General features: G+C 37.6%; 1 protein-coding gene across 6 annotated transcripts; it reads left to right on the plus strand.

The window, feature by feature from the left end:
* The first annotated feature begins 2,251 nt into the window (after nt 1-2,251).
* RNF146 (ring finger protein 146) lies at nt 2,252-26,379 on the plus strand. 6 transcript variants are annotated; one of them, XM_060616600.2, is made up of 3 exons: nt 2,252-2,365; nt 12,343-12,450; nt 24,646-26,379. In XM_060616600.2, coding segments are annotated over exons 2-3 (1,071 nt in total). In that variant the 5' UTR covers nt 2,252-2,365; nt 12,343-12,448; the 3' UTR covers nt 25,715-26,379. The 6 variants fall into 6 exon arrangements, with proteins under 6 accessions (XP_060472583.1, XP_060472585.1, XP_060472584.1 ...); XM_060616602.2 differs by having other exon boundaries at nt 2,269-2,365; nt 12,348-12,450; XM_060616601.2 differs by lacking the exon at nt 2,252-2,365 and adding an exon at nt 2,372-2,535.
* The last annotated feature ends 119 nt before the right edge of the window (nt 26,380-26,498 follow it).

Here is a 26,498-nt window from a genome sequence, read left to right on the forward strand (position 1 = left end):
CTGTTTAAAATATTTATTGATTCATTTAAAAATAATAACCCTCTTAAGTATAAACATAGCACATAAATATTTTCTGAAAAAACAAAAACAAAAAACAAAAACCCTCTATTTTCCCAGAAAAGGCTTAGGCCATTATCTTATGTTTTGCAAATCTCTTTTAGCCTGGCTTAATTGTTACAGTCAAATTCTAATATTTCCTTCTACATTTAATCTGTTGCTACATCACACATTATGTAACCTCTGGAAAACTCCACTGTACAAGGGGCCAGGGGTATGGGTTGGGGGGCAACTGAGTGAACCAGGCAGCTAGAGTCTTAGTATTATTATCAAAATAATTTTCACCTCTGGAACCCTCTGAGATCTCAAGGGGCCCCAGGGAATACTAGAAAACACCTTGAAAACCACTACCTTAGACTAGTTACATCGATGGTTTTCAACAAATTTTTCATTGTAACACATAATTTTCCCATGTGTGTTTTCATGGATGTCTTTAGATATTAACTAAACAAAATGAGTATTTTTATTATTAAACAAAGCAAATAACATAAAACAACTTTGAGTGTTGGGGCAATACTATGGGAAAGTAGGGGTGCCTGGTATTCATAAAAGTATTTTCTGCGCTCGTGGGAAACAGATAATGCATTAGGAATAATGGGCACTTCCTAACAGTCTGTTGCAACTCCTTTATCTCTGATTCAATGAAGCAAAATAGAATGCTAGTGACAGTAACATTATTACAGAGATACCCTGTATCTGTTAGGCTCTGATTTATTTCTTTAAATCACTTGAAAGTTTGGGTATTTTAACAAATACTGGAAACCAGTCACTTTCAAAACATTTCTGACCATGGTAAGAGGTGCTGTACTGTATTATTCATAGATAGAAACCCACCACTATCTTTCAGGTGGCTGGTGGAAACTGGGTGAATAGTATTGTACACATCCAATTCTCTTTATATGCAATTGCTGACAAATAACAAGTTTGTATTCATTTACATATTATTTGAGATATAAATGTGTATGCACATATTCATTCCTTCAACATATATTTAGAGAGAGTTTCTCTAATGTGTCAGGCTCTATTTTTGGCAGTTAGGATACAAAAGAAAACACAAATTCCTGCCCTGGAGAAATTTATGTTCTAGTGTGCAGAGACACACAATAAAGATGAGTAAGCCAACTAAATCATACTTTAAGTATTAGAAGGAAAAAAAGTAAAGGAGGAGAATAAGAAATACTGGGAATAGGGGGTGCCATGATTTAAAATAGGACAAATAAGAGAGAGGCAAACCATAAGAGACTCTTAAATACAGAGAACAAACTAAGGGTTGAGGGGAGTAGAGGCTGGGTTAAATGGGTGATGGGCATTAAGGAGGGCACTTGTTGGGATGAGCACTGGGTGTTATACTTAAGTGACGAATTACTGGGTTCTACTCCTGAAGCCAAGACTACAATGTACGTTAACTATTTTGAGAATAAAAAAAATAAAATAGGGTGGCAAGTAGAGGAGTGACTGAAAGGATGGCTTTGGGGAACAGAGAGAGGAAGGAGGACAAACGGGAGAGGGCTAGAAAGAGAGGGAGACACAGAATCCGAAGCAGGCTATAGGCTCTGAGCTGTCAGCACAGAGCCCGACGCGGGGCTCGAACTCACGGACTGCGAGATCATGACCGAAGTCGGCCGCTTAACCGACTGAGCCACCCAGCCGCCCCTAGTTTTAGATTCTTATGCTGCTTAATCTCTCCCTCCAGCTCCCCTATGCTCTAGTCTAAGAAAAATGGGTCCAAGGAAATTAAGATCTATTTTTTTCTGATTAAATTGCTCAACCCTTCAGACGGTGAATAAAATAGAACATCTTATAAGGCCCTTTTTGTTGTTGTTATTGTTAAGAGAACAAGTAGTACTTTGCCAAATACTCTGTACCCCCAAATCCAGCTAGGCGCTCAACCGCTTCTGCTGATCTCGCAGCGGGGTTTCAGAAAAGCACCACCTGCTGGTCCTACATGCGTCTTACTTCCTCGGCGCCAAACTCTCTCGTGGGCCTGCATTCTTTCAATCTTCAGCACCTAATTACAAGTAAAGTACAATACAAAGCAGTTAGAACGGCCAGGGCAGTGAAACTACAGGTCTCCAAAGGCAAGAAAAAGCAGGTATCTAACAGCTCGCTCCACGGTTGGGTCGTGGGGAACAGGACGCAGAGGGGGTTGGCACAGGCTCCCCGGTGCAAGGCGCTACTTCCGCCCCGCGCGGCCCCGCCCCCGCGACGCGACGGGAGGTCACGTGACAGCCGCGCGCGTTCCCGGCCGCTGCGGGCTCCGAGGCCGAAGAGAAAAGACTGCGAGACGGCCGCGGTTGTGGCTAGAGAGGTGGGAGTCGGGGTGAAGTCCTGGCGGGGAAGGGTGAAAGTCAGCCATTCCGGGATCCTAACCCGAGGAAAGGCATAAAGGCTTGCGGCGTCACCTCCAGCCGCGACGCTGTCCGGGTCGGCCCTTCGCTCCGGGCCTGAGAGGGGCGGCGGCGGCGGGGTCAGGGGCCGGTACGTAGGTGGACGCCCTTGGGCCAGCGCGGCCGCGGGTCTCTGCACCCAGGCGGGATGGAGCAGTTCAGCCTTTCCCGCCGCCCCCACCTTGGCTGCTGTCACAGGCAAGAAGACTGTGACGGGCGCTGCGTAGTCCGCGGCCGTCGCAGCGCCTGCCCAGGGCGACGGCCCAGAGCTGGTCACGGTCCGGGTGCGAGAGGCGGAGCAGCGGCCATTACTGCGCAGCCTCTTCCGCCGGGGACCTCTTCTCCGCCTTTGGTGGCAGCCAGGTTTCTCTTCTCTCCCCTTGGCGGTGGTGTCAGGCCTCTACGGGGGGACTTTTTGGCCTCAAGATTTAGGGGCGGCGATGGTTTGAAGGGTTTCCTGCTCCCTGTTTCCCGTGTGGAGGCCTCTACCCTGGCCCTGGGTCAGATCGCAGCCAGGGCGTAGAGTCCCTGCATTTTGTCTTTTTCCGGAGTGTGTTTTGCGGCTTCCTTCTCTTCTCTCTCTCCTCCTCCTGCTCAGTGTTTGGGTCTTGCCTAATAGGAAGAGCATTCCCTCCACCTTGCCTTGGTTAAACCCAGCGCTGCATAGTTTTCGTTGTTTTGATGGTTATTAAAGCATCAGAACAATGAAGAGATCTCTTGATACCCGTGAAGCCAAAACAACAACAACAACAACAGCAACAGAAAACCTCAGAGCATCTTAAAAGCGGAGGCTGTTGGCTTTGTTCTGGTTGGTGGGTGCGAGTTCTCTATCCCCCAACCCGTCTAAGAGTAGGGGTCTTCCATTGTTGTCGCTATTTTATTTGCCGTAGGCGTCTAGAGAAGGTTGCAAAATTGTTTTCAGTTTACATACATTTTGGCAACTAGCGCTTTCTCTTGTTAACCATTTCGTATATGTTTTTTTTCCCTTCCCTGCGTGCCATTTTAGTGACACTCTTCAAGTTTCGAAAGTACTTACATGTTGTTTAAATAATATTTTTGTAATATTGGAACAGGGTGGAATTGACGGAAGAAGAAAGCCAAGAAATGATAGAAAAAGCGTTGTCTTTGTAGCTTGACATTTCAGGTGCATCGCCACACTCCTTCCCCTCCAGTGTGTGTACTTTTTAAATAGGATGTGAAAGTATAACATTGGCATTGAAAGCAGTGTATAATTACAGAAATTGGAGGAGTTAGGATTTTTTGTCTTTTGAGCAAATGAATCTATATTTAGACTCTTAAAAAGACGTGGAATATAGGACACCTGAAGAAAATGACTCGCAGAAATAACAGGACTTGTAATGTTGGCTTTGCTGTTTTCATGACCAGCAAATATTTTCTTGAGTGTCCGAGTTTCTAAAAACACATGAAAACAGGTCAAGTAATTCTCTTTTTAAAGAGAAAACCAGGAAAGTGAAAGCCATACTAGAAATAGATTTTGGATGTGTTTGTTTTTGCCTTGTGTATCTTAAACTGGAGCATTTTGTTAAGCCTGCTCTTTGATTTAGAATTTATGTTTCAAATGGGCCAATATTAGTTGTGGGCAAAATGAAAATAATAGTAAACATTTGAAGGTTTTTGTTATTTACTGGTTGTTAAAAACTTGGTAGATTATAATAACCAAGGAAACTATCTTTCCAAATAGCTGGTCATTATTAGAAGGAAGAAAAAGGAAATGGCGTTTTTTTCTTTTAGGAGACAAGTATTAACTGGTAAGGTATTTTGTTTCAGTTTCCACCAATTTGAGTGGTCAGAAGAATAGGAAAGATTTTTTTTAAAGGATCCAGAAATTATTTTTTGACTGAGTATAAAAGAAAAAGGTTGTATTCCATGTTTGTTTGTTTGTTTGTTTGCAAATACTAATGTATTTAGAGAATAATATTTTATGTATTAGCACTTGACTAGCATGAAATGCCTTGACACACTGTCAGGTGGATATTTGAATTTTTTTTTTCCAGTGTCAGTAACAGAGGGTGCTGACCCTTCTTTCCATTCCCCCTGCTTGGTACCTGGTTGTGTCTAAGGAACCTGCATGTGTGAAACAACAGGCTGGATTAGGAATAATCTTTGTGGGTATGAAAACCATTATATTAACATTCTACTGCAGCCACCTGTGCTTATTTATGGACTATTGAGTGTGGCTTATTACCTTTTGGATTAATTAAAATAAAACCCATTAAATGCCTGTTAATTATTTAGAATTACAAAAAAAAAAAAAAAGATTAGGGAGAAATAACTAAAACAATGGAGTTATGACTTGACCAAGGTCACACGTATAATTAGCAACAGTGCCTTTCTCATTTACAAAATGGCTGCAGGCTATGAAGCTTCTGTTTGATAAGATTAAACGAACATATTTGTTCACATTCATATTTCATGTTTTGTTTAAGTTAAAATGCAAAGCTCACATTTGGTTGGGGAGGAATATAAAAATTGAATGCTTGACTGTGAAGATTGTGAAGGTCATAGGTTGCCATACAGAGATGTTTTAAGGGAAGTGCTTAACAATAAGGGAAATGATTCTTTAAAATAGTGTAGAGTCAAGTATTAGCCCCCATTTGGTTGAAATGAGTTTTGACTGAAGACTTTTGTTTCCCAGTATGACCTGTGCTTTCTGTAAGCTCAGTTTTAGCAGGCCGATGAGAGGGAAAGCTAAAAATGGAAACATTAGGGCATTTAGTTAGCTCTCTCAATTTGAGACTCTTAAATATGAAGATGTAGCTGCTAAATTTCCACACTATTCCTTCTTTACTGGTTTTTGCTTTTCCTTGCTTTTTTTAAATTTGTATACCAAAAGTTGGGAGGTTTGAAGTATTTTTTTCTGTCACTGTTAGTTTTTATATAGAACATTTCCTGTCTTGTGTATTTTGCATAAAAAGGAGTAAAAATATTTTATTAAACATTAGCTCTTAGTAATTGGAAAAATACAGGAAGTCTTCAAATCTTTGGTTAAAATACCAAATACAGTTAATGTGCTTATCTTTTTCTTTGATTAGTTATTTAAAAAGACAGTCATTTATTTGAATCTATTATGTGGGGAAAAAAATGTGTTCTTTTGACTTTGTGACTGACTTGAGAAAATGGAATTGTAATCCTAAAATATTTTCAGAGAAGATAACTGCATATGCAAATAAGGAGTGTGAATTTGTTGAGTGGTCACAAATTATAAATAGTATGGTATTACTTCATTTTCAGTTATACTTATTTACTAGCTGGTTGAGTGGGTAAATAATTTAAATTCACTGACAATCCTAAATTCTTACATATTTTTAAATTTAGTGTGTCACCTTTTTTTTCCAGAATTGTTAAGAGATGGGAATATGTAACATAGTTTCAAATCTTTTCTTTCTTTATGTTTCCTTCCTAATAATTCTTTTCTGTATAAATTTTCACCTAGAGAAAGAACCTTAACCCATTAACTAATTGGTATTTGCATATTAGAATACTGTGGTAAATTTTACTGTAGTAATTCATAAATTATATTGAGTTTGGCATATAATTTACAAATCATTCATTGCAGTGAGATTTATGTATGTTTGAATTATTTATGTTTGCCAAATTAATTCTGGCGTATAGTTAGAATTACACTATTCAATCTTACATGTTTAACTGAAAGTAAAATCCTCCCCCGCCCCTCATTTAAAAAAAGTCTTTGGTTTCAAATGTAGAAGTTTTCTGAGGACTACTACACATGACTATTCTGAATATTACATGCTATGCCCTACGTTGTGCCCATTTGGCATTATAATTCTGAGGTTATAGTGGATGGATCAGTTTGGCAGAATTATTGTCACTGAAACAGTAAATTTTGATTACAACAAACTATGCAATTTTCTTTTTTATCTGTACCAGCAGAGGTGTGGGTAAACTAATATGGAGTTATTTTCTTTATTCAACGATTCTGATAGTAAATTGCCAGTTTTGTATTTTTAAAAATTGTTAATATGCAAAACATTCTAAATCGGCATTGCCTAGTTATGGTACCCACTAGCCCCATGGAGCTGTTGAGCACTAGATACATGGTTAGTTTGAGTTGTGCTAGAATTTTAAAATATGCACCAAATTACAAAGAAAATATACACACATAACAATGTAAAAAACATGGATAACTTCTTTATATTGAATACATGTGGAAATGGTAATGTTTTAAATATATTGAGTTAAATAAAAGATATTATTTAAATGAATTTTATCTGTTTCCTTTTTCTGTCCTTAATGTAGCTAATAGAAAATTTGTAATCACACAAATGTGGCTTGCATCATATTGTTATCTAACAGCATTATCTAATGCTATTCTAGACCTTTTCTCTGAGATATAGTACACTGAAGAAAAGATTTTTTTAAAGGTACCCTTGGGAATGAATTGCAGCTCCCCAGTATTGATAGCTTTGTGGTTTGGGATTAATCCTTATGGGCTTGGGTTTCCTCATGTATAAAATGTGTATAGTCCTGTCTCACAGTTGTTTTGAGGATATCTAGAGCTTCATGAACTTTAGTATGCATATGAGCCACCTGGAGATCTGATTCTGTAGGTATGGAATGGGGCTCCAGATTTTTCATTTTAAGGGACTCCCAGGTAAATGCTAGTATAGTTGGTTGGGAACACAGTTTGCATAACTAGGATCTAGAATACTACATAGATTTTAGTTTATTTTCCTTCTCCCAAGCATTATTATCCATTTAGAGTCCACCTGGAAAATTATCCATGGGATATAGGAATTGGAAAAGTCACTGTAGCTTGCAAGATTTACTTAAACCGGTTTTATTCTTGGGTTTTTATCTGCATTCTGGAGATTCATTGACAGTGAACAAAGCCTAGGTAAACGGTGTGCTTGGCAAAAGATATAAAGATGATTCTAATCTTAAATTTGTAAATGTAACTTCCCTGTGTTATGTTTTAAGTTCTTGAAAGAAATGATTAGAACTTGGGTATCTTTATATTTTTTGTGGCTGGATGCCTTGTTCACAGAATTGAAATGTTGTGTTACGTGAATTAATTTAGTTTTTCAGTATTTTATTTCTCTCAGTGGTTATTTTAGGAAGTTTTTCCTTCATCCAAGAAATAATCACTTCAAGTCAACAAAAACTGATTGGCAGATTACTAGCCATTCAGAGATAGAAAACAGTCTTTATCATTAGGGGGCTCATGGTTTAATAGAACAGTCGAAAGCAAACAAATAATTTCAGTGTATATATGATAAGTTTGGTAATAGAAGAATGTACAAAATATCGTGGAGGGAACCATTTTGGGGACGTAGTCAGAAAAAATGGTAGTAGCATTCATAAGCTATAAAAGAGATAGATTATAGCAGAGGAGGAAGTACACAACTACAAAGGGAGGTTTAGAGAAGTGCGAATAATTTGGTGTAACTATATTATTAATCTGTGAGAGTGGTGGTGAGAGAGAAGACTAGAGAGAGATTGAGGTTTCAGGTCATTAAAGCCTTTGAATGCTGTTCTTAGGAGCTTTGCCTTTATGGTATAGGCTGGAGAGCTAGTATAGGGTTTTGTGTATGGGAGGCCCATTTTGCCTTTTTAGTATATCATTCAGAGGCTTAGTGAATACATTTGAGGGGTTTTACTGAAGCAAAATAATCAGGCTGAACAGTCGTTCAAGTAAGAGATGATATATGTCTAAACCAGGGCATTAGCAATGGCAAGAGAGTAGAGGATTCCAAAGGTGTTTGGGATAGAAGTTGACAGAATTTGGTGCAGTTAGTTGGATAGAGGATGAGGAAAAGAATTTTCTGGGTTTTTTTCCTCCCATCAGCATTTGTTGGTTAAAGCATGGAAGCTGAGATGTCACTTTAAGATTCATTCAGAAAAGGGGTTTGTAGAGAATGTGCAGATGAGAGATGTGAGAGAGCCAAGGATTCTGTTAATAAGTTAAAACGGTGGAGCTCCAGAATGGGCAGGAAAGGAATTGAGACTGGCAGCTGGATAAAGAAAAAGAGGCTGGCAAGAAACTGGAGGTCCTTGTGAAATTAAAGAACAGGTGTGGGAATGAGAGCATAAGTTAGCTGGGAACACGTGAGTTTGTGATCCAAGAGTGAGATTAAGATTTTAGAGAGGCAGCAGTTTAGGTGGCATCCAGTTCCAAATGTTACACATCATACTTCGTTGCTGGAGGGACAAGGAGGTGAAGTTCATTGAATGTAAGATTTTAGGATTTGAAAACAGAACAGTGTTTCTCACTGTTCTACCTGTATTCGAGGCACTACCTGCATCACTGTCACTTGACATGGGATTCTTGGGCTTAAACCCTTCCATGTCTACTGGCAAAGAGGATGATGAACGGTGAAAATTAAGTCAGTGCCTTAAAGGTTAAGGAGAACTGCTGTTAGGGGATTGTATAGTCAGTGGTAGAGACTTCAAAGAGATAATGTTTTCATTAAGAGTGATGATGTTAGAATGTTAGAATGTTTCTTCCTGTCCTGTGTGGGCAAATGGGCAGTTTCTGTTTTTAGTAGCCTGCAAGAGAGACACGGAGTCTCCTGTGGTACCATGAAAGTTGTAGGCACCTAGAAAGTAAAGTGAAAGGGTTGGGGGGTAGGAGTGGTGATCAGGACAATGGAGTCCATTTAATGTAAAGACTCAGTTTCCAAAGTCTGTAAAACAAAAAGTCAGGTAATTTAGGAACTCTTTTTTAACAGTTGAAAATCCTCTGGTTCTGAAAAGATTATTGTTTGTTCTGTTAAACATTTGGTGGGACAAGCTGGCTTGTATTTAAAGGCTATGTATTAAAAATATTTGTCTTCAAATACTTAAACTCCTCTGTACTATGAAAGGCACATGGAACTGAAAGAATTCAATTCTTTATTGTGAGGTTTGGCCTAACTCTTTCGTCATCATGTATACTTGATTCTGAGTTCTGTGTAGTATGATATGCCTCCTGCACTGGGTATTGTGAAGTGGAATGAGCACTTAATAAATGAGAAGAAAGAGGATTAATAGCTGAGATGATGTTTTGTTTGTTTCTTCTGGATTCCCTGCATAAGTTTGGCTTAATGTTTGTAAAGTTGGATATACGTAGAAGCAGCAGGAGGTCCTGGTTAATGTGATGGCCTAGTCTTTTCACACATGACTTCCTTGGAAAAAGGCATTGGCTATGGAATAAATTCCATATGGACTTTTTTGTCCATATAGAACTTGTCTCCCTTTAAAAATTTTTTTATTGTGGTAAAATATAAATAACGTATACAAGTCAGTACACTTTTAAGTGTACAAGTCAGTGCCATTAATTACATTTACAGTTGTACAACATGACCACTGTATATTTCCACAACTTTGTCATCATTTCAAACAAATTCTGTATCTATTAAGCAATAACTCTCCCATTTGTAGCCCCTGGTAACTTCTCTACTTTTTGTGTCTAATTTCAATATTTCATGTTAGTGGAATCACAGCATTTGTCCTTTTGTGTCTGGCTTATTTCACTTAACATAATATTTTCAAGGCTTATCCATATTATAGTATGTATGAGAACTTCATTTCTTTCTGTAGTTGAATAATATTCCATTGTATTTGTACCACATTTTGTTTATCCATTCTTCTGTTGTTGGGCACTTGGGTTGTGTCCAGCTTTTGACTTTTGTGAATAATTCTGCAGTGAACGTTGGTGTACAAGTATGTGTTTCAGTCCCTGTTTTCAATTATTTGGGGTATATACCTGGGAGTGGAATTGCTGAATTATATGGTAATTCTGTTATATGGCAAAACTTTTTTGAGGAACCAGCAAACTTCATAGTGGCTCCACTATTTCCCATTCCCATCAACAGTGTACAAGGGTTCCAGTTTCTTCATATTCTCACCAATGTTTATTATTTCCTTTTTTTTAAATTTGTAGCCATCCTAATGCATGTGAAGTGGCAATACTTGTGGTTTTGATTTACATTTCCCTAATAACTAATAATGCTGAGCATCTTTTCATGTATTTATTGGCCATTTCGATATCTTCTTTGATGAAATGTCTGTTCAAGTCTTTTGTCCATTAAAAATATTTTTTTCTTTGTTGAGTTGTAGGCATTTTTTTTATATATTATGGATATTAAACCCTTATCAGTATATGATTTGTAAAGATTCTCTCCCATTCTGTAGGTTGAATTTTAACTTGCTTGACAATGTCCTTGTATGCCCCAAAGTTTTAATTTTGATGAAGTCCACAATTTATCTTTCATTTATGTATCTGTTTTTTTTATTGCTCATGCTTTTGGTGTCATTCATATCTAGGAATCCATTATCAAACCCCAGGTCATAGATATATATCACTCTATTTTCTTCTAAGGGTTGTATGGTTTCACCTCGTATATTTAGATTGTTGGTCCATTTTGAGTCAGTTTGTGTATATGGTGTGAAGTAGGGGTCCAACTTCCTTCTTTTGCATGTGGTAAATCACTTGTCCTAGTATTTGTTAAAGAGACCGTTCTTTCCCCCTTGAATGGACTTGGCACCTCTTTAAAAATCAGTTAGGCATAGGTGTGCCTGGGTGGTTCAGTCAGTTAAGGGTCTGACTTCAGCTCAGGTCATGATCTCACAGTCTGAGTTTGAGCCCCACATCAGGCTCTGTGCTGACAGCTCAGAGCCTGGAGCCTGCTTCAGATTCTGTGTCTCCCTCTCTCTGCACCTCCCCTGTTCACATTCTTATCTCTCTGTCTCCGTCTCTCTCAAAAATAAACATTAAAAAAATTTTTTTTTTAAATCAATTAGCCATAGAAGTATGAGTTTGTTCTGGACTGTCTCTTCTATTGGCATATTTGCCTTGTTCTTATGCCAATACCACATGGACTTTGTTACTGTTAGCTTTGTAATAAGTTTTGAAATTGGCATGTGTGAGTTCTCCAACTTTGTTCTTTTTTAAGATTGTTTTGGATTATTTTAGGCCTCTCACAATTTCATATAAATTTGAGGATTGGCTTTTCCATTTCTGCAAAAAAGGCTGTTCGAATTGCCATAAGAATTATGTTGAATCTCTGGGCACCTGGGTGGCTCAGTCAGTTAAGTGTCCAACTTTGGCTCAGGTCATGATCTCACAGTCTGTGAGTTCAAGCCCCACGTCGGGCTCTGTGCTAACAGCTCAGAAGAGCCTGGAGCTTGCTTTCGATTCTGTGTCTCCCTCTCTGCATCTCCCCTGCTTGCTTGCACACACGTTCCCCACCCCCCAAAACTAAATATTTTTTAAAAATTAAAAAAAAAAAGAACTATGTTGAATCTATAGATCAGTTTGGGCAGTATTGTCATCTTCAATCTTCCAATCTGTTATAGTTGTCTTTCCATTTATTTAGCTCTCCTTTAATTTCTTTCTGCAGTTTTGTAGTTTTCAGTGTACAAATCTTTCCCCTCCTTGGTTAAGTTGATGCCTAGGCATTTTATTCTTTTAGATGCTTATAAATGGAAGTCTTGAGCATTCTGTAAAATGCTTTTTTGATTTCCTTTTTGGATTGTTGACTGCTAGATACAGAAACACAGCTGACTTGTATATTGAAGTTGTAACCTGCAGCTTTGCTAAATTTTTTATTAACTCTAGTAGTTTTCTTGAGGATTCTTTGGAATTTTCTATATAGGAAATAGAAATAGTTTTACTATCTCTGCAAATAGAAATAATTTTACTTCTTCCTTACCAATTTGTTTGCCTTGCATATCTTTTTCTGGTCTTAATTGCTCTGTCTAGCACTTCCAATGCTGTGTTGAATAGCAGTGGTAAAAGGCATCCTTGTCTTGAAATTTTTTCATTTTTAAGATAAGATTTGCCACTGAATTTTGTTAAATGAAAGGATCATATGTAAGTGACTAATTTTATTGATCTTAATCTTTATAGAAGTTGATGAAATAATTTCTTTTGCAGCACAGAATGAACCCACAGTGGAAGAGAAAATACTGCAAACTGTTTGACTGCTGGTGAAGATGGTCTTTTATTTTTGTGACAGACAACTGTGGGATCTGTAGTAGAAATGTAAGTGTGGCATCGTGGTTTTTCCCAAGGATGCAGTAAATTAAATGGACTAATAAAATGCACTAAGCCAAGTATATGTCATATTTAGTTCTAATTATAAAAAAAAAGAGCATTTTGTATTGACTTTTAGATATTTTATTGAGGTAACAATTTTTTTCTCATTAAATTATTGCTAATGTAGATATCCAGAAATCTCATCAGGAAAAATTTCTGTAAAAGTGAATGAAACTGAAAACAAGAGAATTTGCTTATAGCATGCTAAAAAATTTGGAAAGATCTCCAGGTCTTTTAGGTTCTACTTCTTCTTTACATAGTACAGTATAAAACCTTGGTTTGCGAGCATAATTTGTTCTGGAAACGTGTTTGTAATCCAAAGCACTTGTATATCAAAGCGACTTTCCCCATAAGAAATAATGGAAACTCAAGATGATTGGTTCCACAAGCCAAAAATATTCATATAAAAATGATCACAATACCGTAATATAATACAAAATAATAAAATACAAAATATAAAGAAAAATAAATTAACCTGCACTTACCTTTGAAAACTCCCATGTCTGGTGTGAGAGAGACAAGAGAGAGGAGGGTTATTGTGTAGGATGACTTTCACTGTCACTGATGGAAGGAATCACTGCTATCTATTGGCTCAGTGGAATCTTTTTTACAGTACAGTATTAATACACTCTTGTCATATACTGTGTTTAATGTAACTGGCAATAAGGCAACAGAGGAAAGGGTCTATATCTGCAGGCAGCCTGACCTAGAATGAGGCAAAGCATTCCTAAGCTTACTCTTATATGGAAAAGCAAAAGGACTGTCCATAGATGCTTTGAAGTGACAAAAAATACACTAGTGCTAGTTGTGGGCACCTTCTAATGTTCTGAAAAATCACTTACTTCTGCCAAACACCACAGCCTGGGACCAAGCATGGGAGATGATCACCCACAATCCTGCAGTGAGAGAGAACTATTGGCTCAGTTGTGATCGTGTGACATTAGGCATCACGTACTAATATTGCAAGACATTGTTCATTTATAAAGATTTATTAGAAATGTTTGCTTGTCTTTTATATCTTTTTATATTTTTTATTTAATTCTGTTTATATGTTATCTGTCTATATACATATAATATTTTTTAATCTTGTAGGTCAAATATTGTAGGTGCTGGCCATCAAGGAACTAGACTATGGTCTAATAAGTGAGACATAATTTTATAATTATTAATTATAATTTATAATTATTAATTAAACAGTGAGAAAAATGCCATATTGAGGTAACAACAAAATGCTTTTGGAACTTAGAGGATTTAGTCCACCTGAAGGGCTCAGGGTAAGCAAAAGAACTTTTGGCTTGGTCTTAAAGAATAAATAGAATTTTAACAAGCTGAGAAAATTAGGAAGTATTTTTCAAGCCAAGGGAATGAGGGAGGAGCACAGTTGCCCAAATATCAGGGCATCTTAGGAGAGTCAGGAAGCAATCCTGTGTGGCAGAGTGGGGTAGGGTGGGGAGAAAGAGACTTCAAAGTTAGTAAAGGGAGTGAATGTTTATTTAGTCCCTACTATTTTGCTAGGCGCTTATTGGGTATTTTACTTGGATTATTAGATTTAATCATTATGAAAAATGGTAGTAGCTCATTTACTGGTGAAGACGTAGAATTAGAGAGATGAAGTCATTTGCCATGGCTTGGCATTTTCCAAATTTCTCTGAGAATTATCTCCTGGAGCACTTGTTAAACACACAGATTTTTAGGCTTTAACTCAAATCTGTACAAACTCACCAGCTAATTCTTACTTTCAAGGAAGAGTTTGAGATATGCTCTTCTAGGTTAGTGTAGTGAGAAGAAATGACGGAGCCAGGATTTTAACTAAGTCTGTTTTACTCTAAAGATTGTGTCAATGTATTTGAAAGCCAGTGCTTAGGAATTTGGATTCGATTATGTAGGCAGTAGAAAACTATTGAAGATTGGAAAGAAGACTAATTTGACATGGTTGAACTGAGAAAAGATAAGGAGAAAGGATTGAAGTCTGAGAGACCTCTTGAAAGGTTAATATTTTGTACAAGCGTGTGTCCAAGAGGCCAGAATTAGGGTTATAGGCTTTGGGAATGAAGGGGACACTTTTTTTTTTTTTTTTAATATACAGTGCAATGCTGTTTTCAGGAATAGATGCATCCCTTACATACAGCGCCCAGTGCTCATCACCACAAGGGCCCTCCTTAATACCCATCACCCACCTAGTCCATCTCCACCTGCCTCCCTCAGTTTGTTCTCTATCATTGAGTCTCTTGTGGTTTGTATCCGTCTCTTCTCTTCCCCCACTTTTCCATATGTTCATCTGTTTTGTTTACTTAAATTCCACACAGGAGTGAAATCATATGGTACGTCTTTCTCCGATTGACTTACGTCACTTAGCATAATACATTCTAGCTCCAACCATGTCATTGAAAATGGCAAGATGTCATTCTTTTTGATGGCTGGGTAATACTCCATTGTATGTATATGTACACCACATCTTTATCTTTTCATCAGTTGATGGACATTTGGGCTTTCAGTGGTTTGGCTATGGTTGATAATGCTGCTGTAAGCACTGTGGTGCATGTATTCCTTCAAATCTGTATTTTTGTATACTTTGTGTAAACACCTAGTACAATTGCTGGATTGTAGGGCAGTTCTATTTTTAGTTTTTTGAGAAACCTCCATACTGTTCCCCAGAGTAGGTGCACCAGTTTGCATTTGAAGGGGACACATTCTAAATAAGTTTCTGTCATGGAGAAGTGAAGTGGCCAAGGAATAAGGGAGCATTGAGGATGGATCTAAGTTTTGTCCAAGATCGAAAACAAAGGACAAGGACGCAGGTTTAGGTGAACAGATAACTTTGGTTTTAGTCATGTTTGATATCAGGTCCTTGGAGAATATTGAGGTAGATTTTTTGAATACAGATTGGAAATATAGTTGGAATGGTTCTGGGTATTAGATTTTGAGAATCATGGTGGTATATCTATAATTTTGAAATCTTAAGTAGATTGTCTAGACATAGAATGCAATGGGGAAATGGGGCCACCCATAGAACCTTTGTGAAGAATACTGGTGCTTAAGGGCAGCTGGAAAAGATAGAAAACAATGAAACAGAAAGGAGAATTGGGAGAGAGTACCATCAAGGAAATGAATAGTATAAAGTTTTAGAAAAATAGTTGCTGGTCATTATCGTTCAGTGCAATGGAATCAAATACATTGAGACCAAAAGAGACCATTAGACTAAAAGCATGGTAGTTGATTTTGAAATTTAAGGATAGAGAATATTAACCAAAATCTTGAGGGAATTGGGATGGTATTAACAGAAGTTGAGGAGTCAACTTTGAAAACAACTAACTATACCCCAACCTGAGCCAAGAGGAATGATGACAAGGTAGAGTGAAGATAAAGATAAACTGTAAGGATTCACTCTTACCTAATTTCTTAATGATAAAGGAATCTGGGACATTTCTTAAGAGATTGGAGAAGGTTGTCTACAGTCTTTGGGAATAGGGGAAATAAAGTTGTTTTGACTGAGTAAAAAATTATTGATAGGAGGCTTGATAGTCTCTGGGAAATCAAAATAGCTAATTGTGTATGGTGCTCACAACTTTTGCACCATACATTTCACTATAAAAGTAGAAATATGCCATGAGTTTAATAGTTAACTTTTTTTAAGTCCTCTCCTTGGTTGACCCTTGTTTTAGGCAAATGTCTCCCTTGTGGCTTTTGTGGTGGTGGTGGTCTCTTTATTCTCCATCTCTCTCTGACATTTCTTAACATCTTTTGCAGGCTCTTTTGCCTCACTTGTAAATACTGAAATACTCCAAGGTTCTGTGGTTGGCCTTTCTGTCTGCTCTCCCTACAAGTTTAATTTGGGTGTTCATTCATTTTCATGTCTTCAAGAATATATACTTTTTTTTTTTCCTAAGTAGTGATGAGTATTAGCCCATTTCTCCATTTTGTCTTATGAATAGAATCAAAATGGATGGATGACTTTCTTTTTTGTTGGTTTTGGGGGGTTTTTTGTTTTGTTTTTGTTTTTGTTTGTTTTGAGAGAAAGCCTGTGTGTGCATGAGCAGGAGATGAGCAGAAGGAGAGAGAATCTTACAGAACCCAAGCCTGACACTGGACTTGCTCCCATGAACCATGAGTTCATAACCTGAGCCAAAATCAAGAGTCAGACGCTCAACTGACTGAGCCACCCAGACACCCCTGTTTTCTTTTTCTTAATGAGGCTTTAAATAAATATGGAAATATAAAAAAAAAAAAAATCAAGAATTTCATTGACAACTAGGGCGCCTGGGTGGCTCAGTCAGTTAAGTGTCTGACTTTGGCTCAGTTCACGATCTCACAGTTCCTGAGTTCGAGCCCCATATCGGGCTCTGTGCTGACAGCTGAGAGCCTGGATCCTGCTTTGGATTCTGTGTCTCCCTCTCTCTCCGCCCCTCCATCACTCATACACTCTCTCTCTCTCCCTCTCTCCCCCTCCCCCCTCTCTCTCTGTCTCAAATAAACATTTAAAAATTTAAAAAAAGAATTTCACTGACAACTAATTTCTTTAACCTAAATTGAAAGGGATGTAAGAAGATACATATTATTTGTCCTTCCATTCTGTAGCTAATTTTAATTCTTTTTGTTACCAAAAAGTTAAGTGTAGCAGTAGGACCTGATGAATTAAAAGACGTTTTCAAATACAGTTTTATGCTTTCATTTAATGTATTCACTTTACAATAATTTTGAATTGAACATGAATTATCCCCGTTTTACTAAGGAGAAAGCTGAAGATTCAGAAGCATAGCGTGAGTATGATTTTTTAAAAACCTCTTATAGGTACATTAGGTGCAGGTTATATTTGGCAGAATTGAAAGTAATGTACACAGACTCTTACCAAAGTGTAAGGTTGCCTGGAGCAGATAAAAGTATTCTCATTCTTTTGCCAAATGTAATTGAAATACTAACTATTATAAATGTCTATGCGCCAAATACCCGAGCCCCCAGATATATAAAACAATTACTCATAAACATAAGCAACCTTATTGATAAGAATGTGGTCATTGCAGGGGACTTTAACACCCCACTTACAGAAATGGATAGATCATCTAGACACACAGTCAATAAAGAAACAAGGGCCCTGAATGATACATTGGATCAGATGGACTTGACAGATATATTTAGAACTCTGCATCCCAAAGCAACAGAATATACTTTCTTCTCGAGTGCACATGGAACATTCTCCAAGATAGATCATATACTGGGTCACAAAACAGCCCTTCATAAGTTTACAAGAATTGAAATTATACCATGCATACTTTCAGACCACAATGCTATGAAGCTTGAAATCAACCACAGGAAAAAGTCTGGAAAACCTCCAAAAGCATGGAGGTTAAAGAACACCCTACTAACGAATGAGTGGGTCAACCAGGCAATTAGAGAAGAAATTAAAACATATATGGAAACAAACGAAAATGAAAATACAACAATCCAAACGCTCTGGGATGCAGCGAAGGCAGTCCTGAGAGGAAAATACATTGCAATCCAGGCCTATCTCAAGAAACAAGAAAAATCCCAAATACAAAATCTAACAGCACACCTAAAGGAAATAGAAGCAGAACAGCAAAGGCAGCCTAAACCCAGCAGAAGAAGAGAAATAATAAAGATCAGAGCAGAAATAAACAATATAGAATCTAAAAAAACTGTAGAGCAGATCAACGAAACCAAGAGTTGGTTTTTTGAAAAAATAAACAAAATTGACAAACCTCTAGCCAGGCTTCTCAAAAAGAAAAGGGAGATGACCCAAATAGATAAAATCATGAATGAAAATGGAATGATTACAACCAATCCCTCAGAGATACAAACAATTATCAGGGAATACTATGAAAAATTATATGCCAGCAAATTGGACAACCTGGAAGAAATGGACAAATTTCTAAACACCCACACTCTTCCAAAACTCAATCAGGAGGAAATAGAAAGCTTGAACAGACCCATAACCAGCGAAGAAATTGAATCGGTTATCAAAAATCTCCCAACAAATAAGAGTCCAGGACCAGATGGCTTCCCAGGGGAGTTCTACCAGACATTTAAAGCAGAGATAATACCTATCCTTCTCAAGCTATTCCAAGAAATAGAAAGGGAAGGAAAACTTCCAGACTCATTCTATGAAGCCAGTATTACTTTGATTCGTAAACCAGACAGAGACCCAGTAAAAAAAGAGAACTACAGGCCAATATCCCTGATGAATATGGATGCAAAAATTCTTAATAAGATACTAGCAAATCGAATTCAACAGCATATAAAAAGAATTATTCACCATGATCAAGTGGGATTCATTCCTGGGATGCAGGGCTGGTTCAACATTCGCAAATCGATCAACGTGATACATCACATTAACAAAAAAAAAGAGAAGAACCATATGATCCTGTCAATCGATGCAGAAAAGGCCTTTGACAAAATCCAGCACCCTTTCTTAATAAAAACCCTTGAGAAAGTCGGGATAGAAGGAACATACTTAAAGATCATAAAGGCCATTTATGAAAAGCCCACAGCTAACATCATCCTCAACGGGGAAAAACTGAGAGCTTTTTCCCTGAGATCAGGAACACGACAGGGATGCCCACTGTCACCGCTGCTGTTTAATATAGTGCTGGAAGTTCTAGCATCAGCAATCAGACAACAAAAGGAAATCAAAGGCATCAAAATTGGCAAAGATGAAGTCAAGCTTTCGCTTTTTGCAGATGACATGATATTATACATGGAAAATCCGATAGACTCCACCAAAAGTCTGCTAGAACTGATACATGAATTCAGCAAAGTTGCAGGATACAAAATCAACGTGCAGAAATCAGTTGCATTCTTATACACTAACAATGAAGCAACAGAAAGACAAATGAAGAAACTGATCCCATTCACAATTGCACCAAGAAGCATAAAATACCTAGGAATAAATCTAACCAAAGATGTAAAAGATCTGTATGCGGAAAACTATAGAAAGCTTATGCAGGTAATTGAAGAAGATATAAAGAAATGGAAAGACATTCCCTGCTCATGGATTGGAAGAATAAATATTGTCAAAATGTCAATACTACCCAAAGCTATCTACACATTCAATGCAATCCCAATCAAAATTGCACCAGCATTCTTCTCGAAACTAGAACAAGCAATCCTAAAATTCATATGGAACCACAAAAGGCCCCGAATAGCCAAAGTAATTTTGAAGAAGAAGACCAAAGCAGGAGGCATCACAATCCCAGACTTTAGCCTCTACTACAAAGCTGTCATCATCAAGACAGCATGGTATTGGCATAAAAACAGACACATAGACCAATGGAATAGAATAGAAACCCCAGAACTAGACCCACAAACGTATGGCCAACTCATCTTTGACAAAGCAGGAAAGAACATCCAATGGAAAAAAGACAGTCTCTTTAACAAATGGTGCTGGGAGAACTGGACAGCAACATGCAGAAGGTTGAAACTAGACCACTTTCTCACACCATTCACAAAAATAAACTCAAAATGGATAAAGGACCTGAATGTGAGACAGGAAACCATCAAAACCTTAGAGGAGAAAGCAGGAAAAGACCTCTCTGACCTCAGCCGTAGCAATCTCTTACTCGGCACATCCCCAAAGGCAAGGGAATTAAAAGCAAAAGTGAATTACTGGGACCTTATGAAGATAAAAAGCTTCTGCACAGCAAAGGAAACAACCAACAAAACTAAAAGGCAACCAACGGAATGGGAAAAGATATTTGCAAATGACACATCGGACAAAGGGCTAGTATCCAAAATCTATAAAGAGCTCATCAAACTCCACACCCGAAAAACAAATAACCCAGTGAAGAAATGGGCAGAAAACATGAATAGACACTTCTCTAAAGAAGACATCTGGATGGCCAACAGGCACATGAAAAGATGTTCAACGTCGCTCCTTATCAGGGAAATACAAATCAAAACCACACTCAGATACCACCTCACGCCAGTCAGAGTGGCCAAAATGAAGAAATCAGGAGACTATAGATGCTGGAGAGGATGTGGAGAAACAGGAACCCTCTTGCACTGTTGGTGGGAATGCAAATTGGTGCAGCCACTCTGGAAAGCAGTGTGGAGGTTCCTCAGAAAATTAAAAATAGACCTACCCTATGACCCAGCAATAGCACTGCTAGGAATTTATCCAAGGGATACAGGAGTACTGATGCATAGGGGCACCTGTACCCCAATGTTTATAGCGGCACTCTCAACAATAGCCAAATTATGGAAAGAGCCTAAATGTCCATCAACTGATGAATGGATAAAGAAATTGTGGTTTATATACACAATGGAATACTACGTGGCAATGAGAAAAAATGAAATATGGCCTTTTGTAGCAACATGGATGGAACTGGAGAGTGTGATGCTAAGTGAAATAAGCCATACAGAGAAAGACAGATACCATATGGTTTCACTCTTATGTGGATCCTGAGAAACATAACAGAAACCCATGGGGGAGGGGAAGGAAAAAAAAAAAAAAAAAAGAGGTTAGAGTGGGAGAGAGCCAAAGCATTAGAGACTGTTAAAAACTGAGAACAAACTGAGGGTTGATGGGGGGTGGGAGGGAGGGCAGGGTGGGTGATGGGTATTGAGGAGGGCACCTTTTGGGATGAGCACTGGGTGTTGTATGGAAACCAATTTGACAGTAAATTTCATATATTAAAAAAAAAAAAAAAAAAAACAACAAATGTAATTGAAATATGTGGTACTCTGTGTCTCACTACTTTGGGAAGTACTAAGATATTTTGTATTTAAGAAACACATATGAGTTGTGGAGAGCCTAACAAGATGTGGTATGCACAGTCAGTTCTTTTTAGGGGAAATAGGTGAGGAGCATTAACTGACCAGTTGAGAAGCAGGAGCTTTCACTTACAGTTTAGATTGTTAAGTTACAAGGTCTTTGAAGGTGAGAGTTTATCTCAAAATACTTTGAAGCTTCTATAAGTGCCTAACACATATGAAGAGTTCATATTTGGTAGAACTTACCATAGGTTGGGAAAAAGTTGCACTTTATGTAACTAGAGTTTCTGGTAAAGGAGTTGATTGGAAATGTAATTAAAAGTTGAAACAAAGTTTGGAAATCAGATATTTCATAGTGATCATTTCTTTCTATTGAGCTTATGTGTTGCTTCCTTTTCTATTTAAGTAAGGTCTTTTCAACAACTTGCTGTCATTTTGAACCTTGCCTATTGAGGAACCAAGGACACAGAAAAGCAATAAGAGAATGGATTGTTGGACAGATAGGATGTGATGAAAGTCTAGGAGCATTGTTTTTGAAGTTTTGATGAGCATAAACATTTTTACTGACTACTCTTGTAACCACTGTGCCCTTTTTTGAATGCTTGATTTTGGAAAAAAGCATAGATCCATATGGTGATAAAATTTGAAATATTCCTTGTTTAAAACACAGAATCAAATGGTAGAGATTGTCACTCATTTTAAGCAGCAGTTAATTAATGGTTGCCAATCACTGTGAGATCTTTTACCTCTATTTCTGTTTACTAACCACTGGTCTACTCCCTCTATCATTTTCTCTCCTCTTTGAAATGTCTATGGTTTCCTAGTACCATGGGATAAAATAAAATCAGATGTTTCCTTAGCAGGGCACAAAAAGATTTTCATGTTTGGCTTCTGATTACTTTTACAGCTTCATTTTACTCTTCAGTTGCTTATTTGACTCAGTGTTGTGCACATGTCTCTGCCTTTAATCTTTTCCACTGCTCTGCACTCCAAACTTTCTGGCCTATGTCCATCTTCTCATCTGCCTCTCATTATTACTTTTAATAAGTATCTAACACTTTACTGCAAGAATTAGGCCATATTGTGATTATTGCTTGCTTGCATTAATGTTTTTTATTTAACAAAGTAGGTGTGTTTCTTTAGATCCATCAAATACTCAGCATTATAAATGGACTATAATAGTTTTTAAATAAATGCTCATCTGAATAAGGCAGAAATTAACAAATTTTACGTCAGTATTTAAGCCCTATACATCCAGTTTGAAAAATGTTGTCCCTTTTTTCCCCCCTCTCCTGCTTTAGGACAACAATATTCAAGTCGTTTTCTCTTGGCTTTAACATTTGTGGAGCTTTAGTGAATGAAGCTTTAGTGAACACTTAGTAGAGTGTTTTGTGGGTCTTTTTGGAGTTTTTTTTTTAGCTATTCTCACCTAATTTTTATAAACTGATTTGTAGGTAAGGAAATTTAGACTGTGGGTTTAACTGAGTGCTGAAGAGTACAAAATAAGGGAGAGGGAGACTCAGGTTTTTAGAGTTCTTATCTAGGTTGGTTTCATTGTATAACAGTTGCCTTAATTCAAGTTATCCTTTCTCCCTTGGCCATCTGCAATTTTTCATTATAGTTTTCAGTATGCTGCTTCAGGGCTGATCTTTAAGTGTACTAACAATTTTTATACATTCCCAAGGTATACACAAGTAAATGCTTTAAAAAAAAGTTTATCAATCAGATGGTTTAACTTAATGTTATTTAAAGTAAAATAAAACCCAAAAACATGTTTTATAATATGGTGTATTATATTCTTCTTTGAAAAACCTATTCATTTCCTTAGCTAATATTTGAGTGTTCTCTATCTGCCTGGTCTTGTATGAGAATACAGAGACGAGCCAACAGTGACCTGTTTCCTACCCTTAAAAAGCCCACCTGCTTATGGGGAAGACTGACATTAACAAAATAGTCACACACATAAACGTAACATTGCAATTCTGATAAGCGCTAGGAATGAGAAATACATGCTAGTAAGCAGTTAAAAAGAAATAGGGTGATTTGACCTAGTCATGGAGGGTTTCTCAAGAGGGCTATAAGATGAGTAGTAGTTGGTCCATGGGGGATATGGGAGGCAGGAAGTGAAGAAATGTTCATACAGAGAAAAAAACCTTTTATTGGAGGGAGTAGCCATTGTGGCTAGAAGCTTGATCAAGGAGAAGTTTAATATATGAGGCTGGTGGTGGGGTGGGGACCATTGCACATAGATCCTGGTCTTTATCCTGAAATCAGCTTTTTAAGCAAAAGAGGTAAGGCTGGACCAATTACAAGGCATATTCAGTAATTTCATAAACAGTGTTTACTGGGTGGTGAGGGAAGGGTAGAAATGTATAGTAGATGGATTCAGGAGATGCTTAGGATAAAATTGATAAGACCTGCTGATGTTTTGGATGAGAAGACCTGCGAAGGGCAGTTTGAATGATGAATTTCTGGCTTAAAAAAGCAGATGAATAATGGTGTCATCAGGAGTGGGGAGCTTTTAGGGAGTAAATAAGCAAGGAACAGATCATGTGTTCAGGGGTTTTTTGCCTTCAAAACATCCAGGAAGAATTCTAAAATAGACAATTAGAAATCTAGATCTAGGGCTGAAAGGAGACCTGGGCTGGTGATACCAATTACTGAGTCATTTGTTTATAAGTAACTGTTGAAGCCATGGGTGTAGATGAGATCATCTTGAACGAGTAAGCAAGAGCATATGGTTTAGAAAAAGGCAACAAGGAAAGGCCATCACAAGAAGAGTGCTTCATGGAGGGGAAATGAAATGACTGGTTTACCAGTGTTTTTAAATATACAGCAGGAGTAGAGAAGTTCTAGGATTTCAGTTTTAATCTTAATTTCATATGGTCTACTTGTCAGGTACCAAAGTATGTTAATATATGGCAGCATTTGCAAAGCTACCACTTAGTAATATTGTAAAGGGCTACAAAATTGTCACCATCTGTAATTGTAATCTAAATTACTTTTAGCCACTTTCTCTGTGCTTTCTACACTGATTGGAAAAGTCAGTCTAGAATGGAATTTACATTTTTAAATCTTTGCATTTACTTATATCTATAAGTTCTGTGACTGAATAGAAATGGTATATTTATTTAAAATCTATACTTTGGTTGTATTTATTTTTGGCTTAACATTTACTTGTGTGCCTCTTTGTCCCCCCCCCCCCCCCCACGCCAGTGTAAAAATTAATGACCTAACAAAATCAAAAAGTTTTTTTCTACACAAGTTAGATTTTTTTCTTTTATTTTGTTCCTCATTGTCTGGTATGTAGTACACATATACAGTAGGTGTTTAATAAGTGTTTTTCTGAATTGTTGAATTACAGTATTAGTTGAAACACAGTTTTAATATCACATGTATTTTCTTTCATTTTCTTAGGATGGCTGGCTGTGGTGAAATTGATCACTCAATAAACATGCTTCCTACGAACAGGAAAGCGAATGAGTCCTGTTCTAATACTGCACCTTCTCTAACTGTCCCTGAATGTGCCATTTGTCTGCAAACATGTGTCCACCCAGTCAGTCTCCCTTGTAAGCATGTTTTCTGCTATCTGTGCGTAAAGGGAGCTTCATGGCTTGGAAAGCGATGTGCCCTCTGTCGACAAGAAATTCCCGAAGATTTCCTTGACAAGCCAACCTTATTGTCACCAGAAGAACTCAAGGCAGCGAGTAGAGGAAATGGTGAATATGCATGGTATTATGAAGGAAGAAATGGGTGGTGGCAGTATGATGAGCGCACTAGTAGAGAGTTGGAAGATGCTTTTTCCAAAGGTAAAAAGAGCACTGAAATGTTAATTGCCGGGTTTCTGTATGTTGCTGATCTTGAAAATATGGTTCAATACAGGAGAAATGAACATGGACGTCGCAGGAAGATTAAGCGGGATATAATAGATATACCAAAGAAGGGAGTAGCCGGACTTAGGCTGGACTGTGACGCTAATACTGTAAACCTAGCGAGAGAGAGCTCTGCAGATGGAGCGGACAGTCTATCAGCACAGAGTGGAGCTTCTGTTCAGCCTCTAGTGTCTTCTGTAAGGCCCCTAACATCAGTAGATGGTCAGTTAACAAGCCCTGCAACACCATCCCCTGATGCAAGCACTTCTCTGGAAGACTCTTTTGCTCATTTACAACTCAGTGGAGACAGCATAGCTGAAAGGAGTCATAGGGGGGAAGGAGAAGAAGATCATGAATCACCATCTTCAGGCAGGGTACCAGCACCAGATACCTCCATTGAAGAAACTGAATCAGATGCCAGTAGTGATAGTGAGGATGTATCTGCGCTTGTTGCACAACACTCCTTGACCCAACAGAGACTTTTGGTTCCTAATGCAAACCACACAGTATCTGATCGATCAGGAACTGATCTGTCAGTAGCAGGGGGTGGAACAGTGAGTGCTGGTGTCAGATCTAGAAGGCCTGATGGACAGTGCACAGTAACTGAAGTTTAAATAAAAAACTCTTCAAGGTTAAAATGGTTATCTGTAAATTTATGCCCACATAACATTATACTCATCCCTAGTAGTGCATTTTGGGAGTTGGGGTGGGAAGGGGTATGGGGAGGACAGACCTGTAATAAAAATGTTTAACATGTCTCTGTTGAGGAATTTATTTAATATAAGGAACTCGGGCGTTAATAGTTGAGAGTTGTTTAGTAATAACCCAGTTTTTTTGAGGTCTGTTTTATAGGTTTTTAAAATTTCTTCAGTTCTTTTGGCCAGTGTGTGTGTATTATCTGTGCATTAACAGTCCTCATCTTATTCTTGCATTGTGTCTTATTTTCCTGCATGGATTGACGTAAAACCATGACTAAAATTTGGCACCTATGAGATGTCTGGTATCAGTATGAACAGGAAGCTTAATTAATATGAAAATAGATGTGAATTTGGAATTTTAAAATAGATGAATAACAACTATTAAATAGTAAAGTTACTGAAATGGAAATGTAAAGAAAACAGTTAATAACTTATGTTTCAGAATCTTGTAACATACTTCATGGCGTTTCCCATAGGCTTTGCTGTCTAGTCCTTGTAGTTTGAGGTTCCTCTTGATCTGCATTTTTCTTTTTGATTACAGAATTTATAATTTAATAAATACTAGAGTTTATCAAAAATAATTTGTCTGTTGTTTGAGTCTGGAAAGAGGATGGAAACATTTTGACATTAGTGGCCAAAGGTTAATAAACAGGTGATGGTTTGGAGTGGTGGTATTCAGCTTAGTCACCTGCTTGAAGTT

The sequence above is a fragment of the Panthera onca genome, chromosome B2 (assembly GCF_046562875.1).
Source record: "Panthera onca isolate mPanOnc1 chromosome B2, mPanOnc1 haplotype 2, whole genome shotgun sequence".
NCBI lineage: Eukaryota > Metazoa > Chordata > Mammalia > Carnivora > Felidae > Panthera > Panthera onca.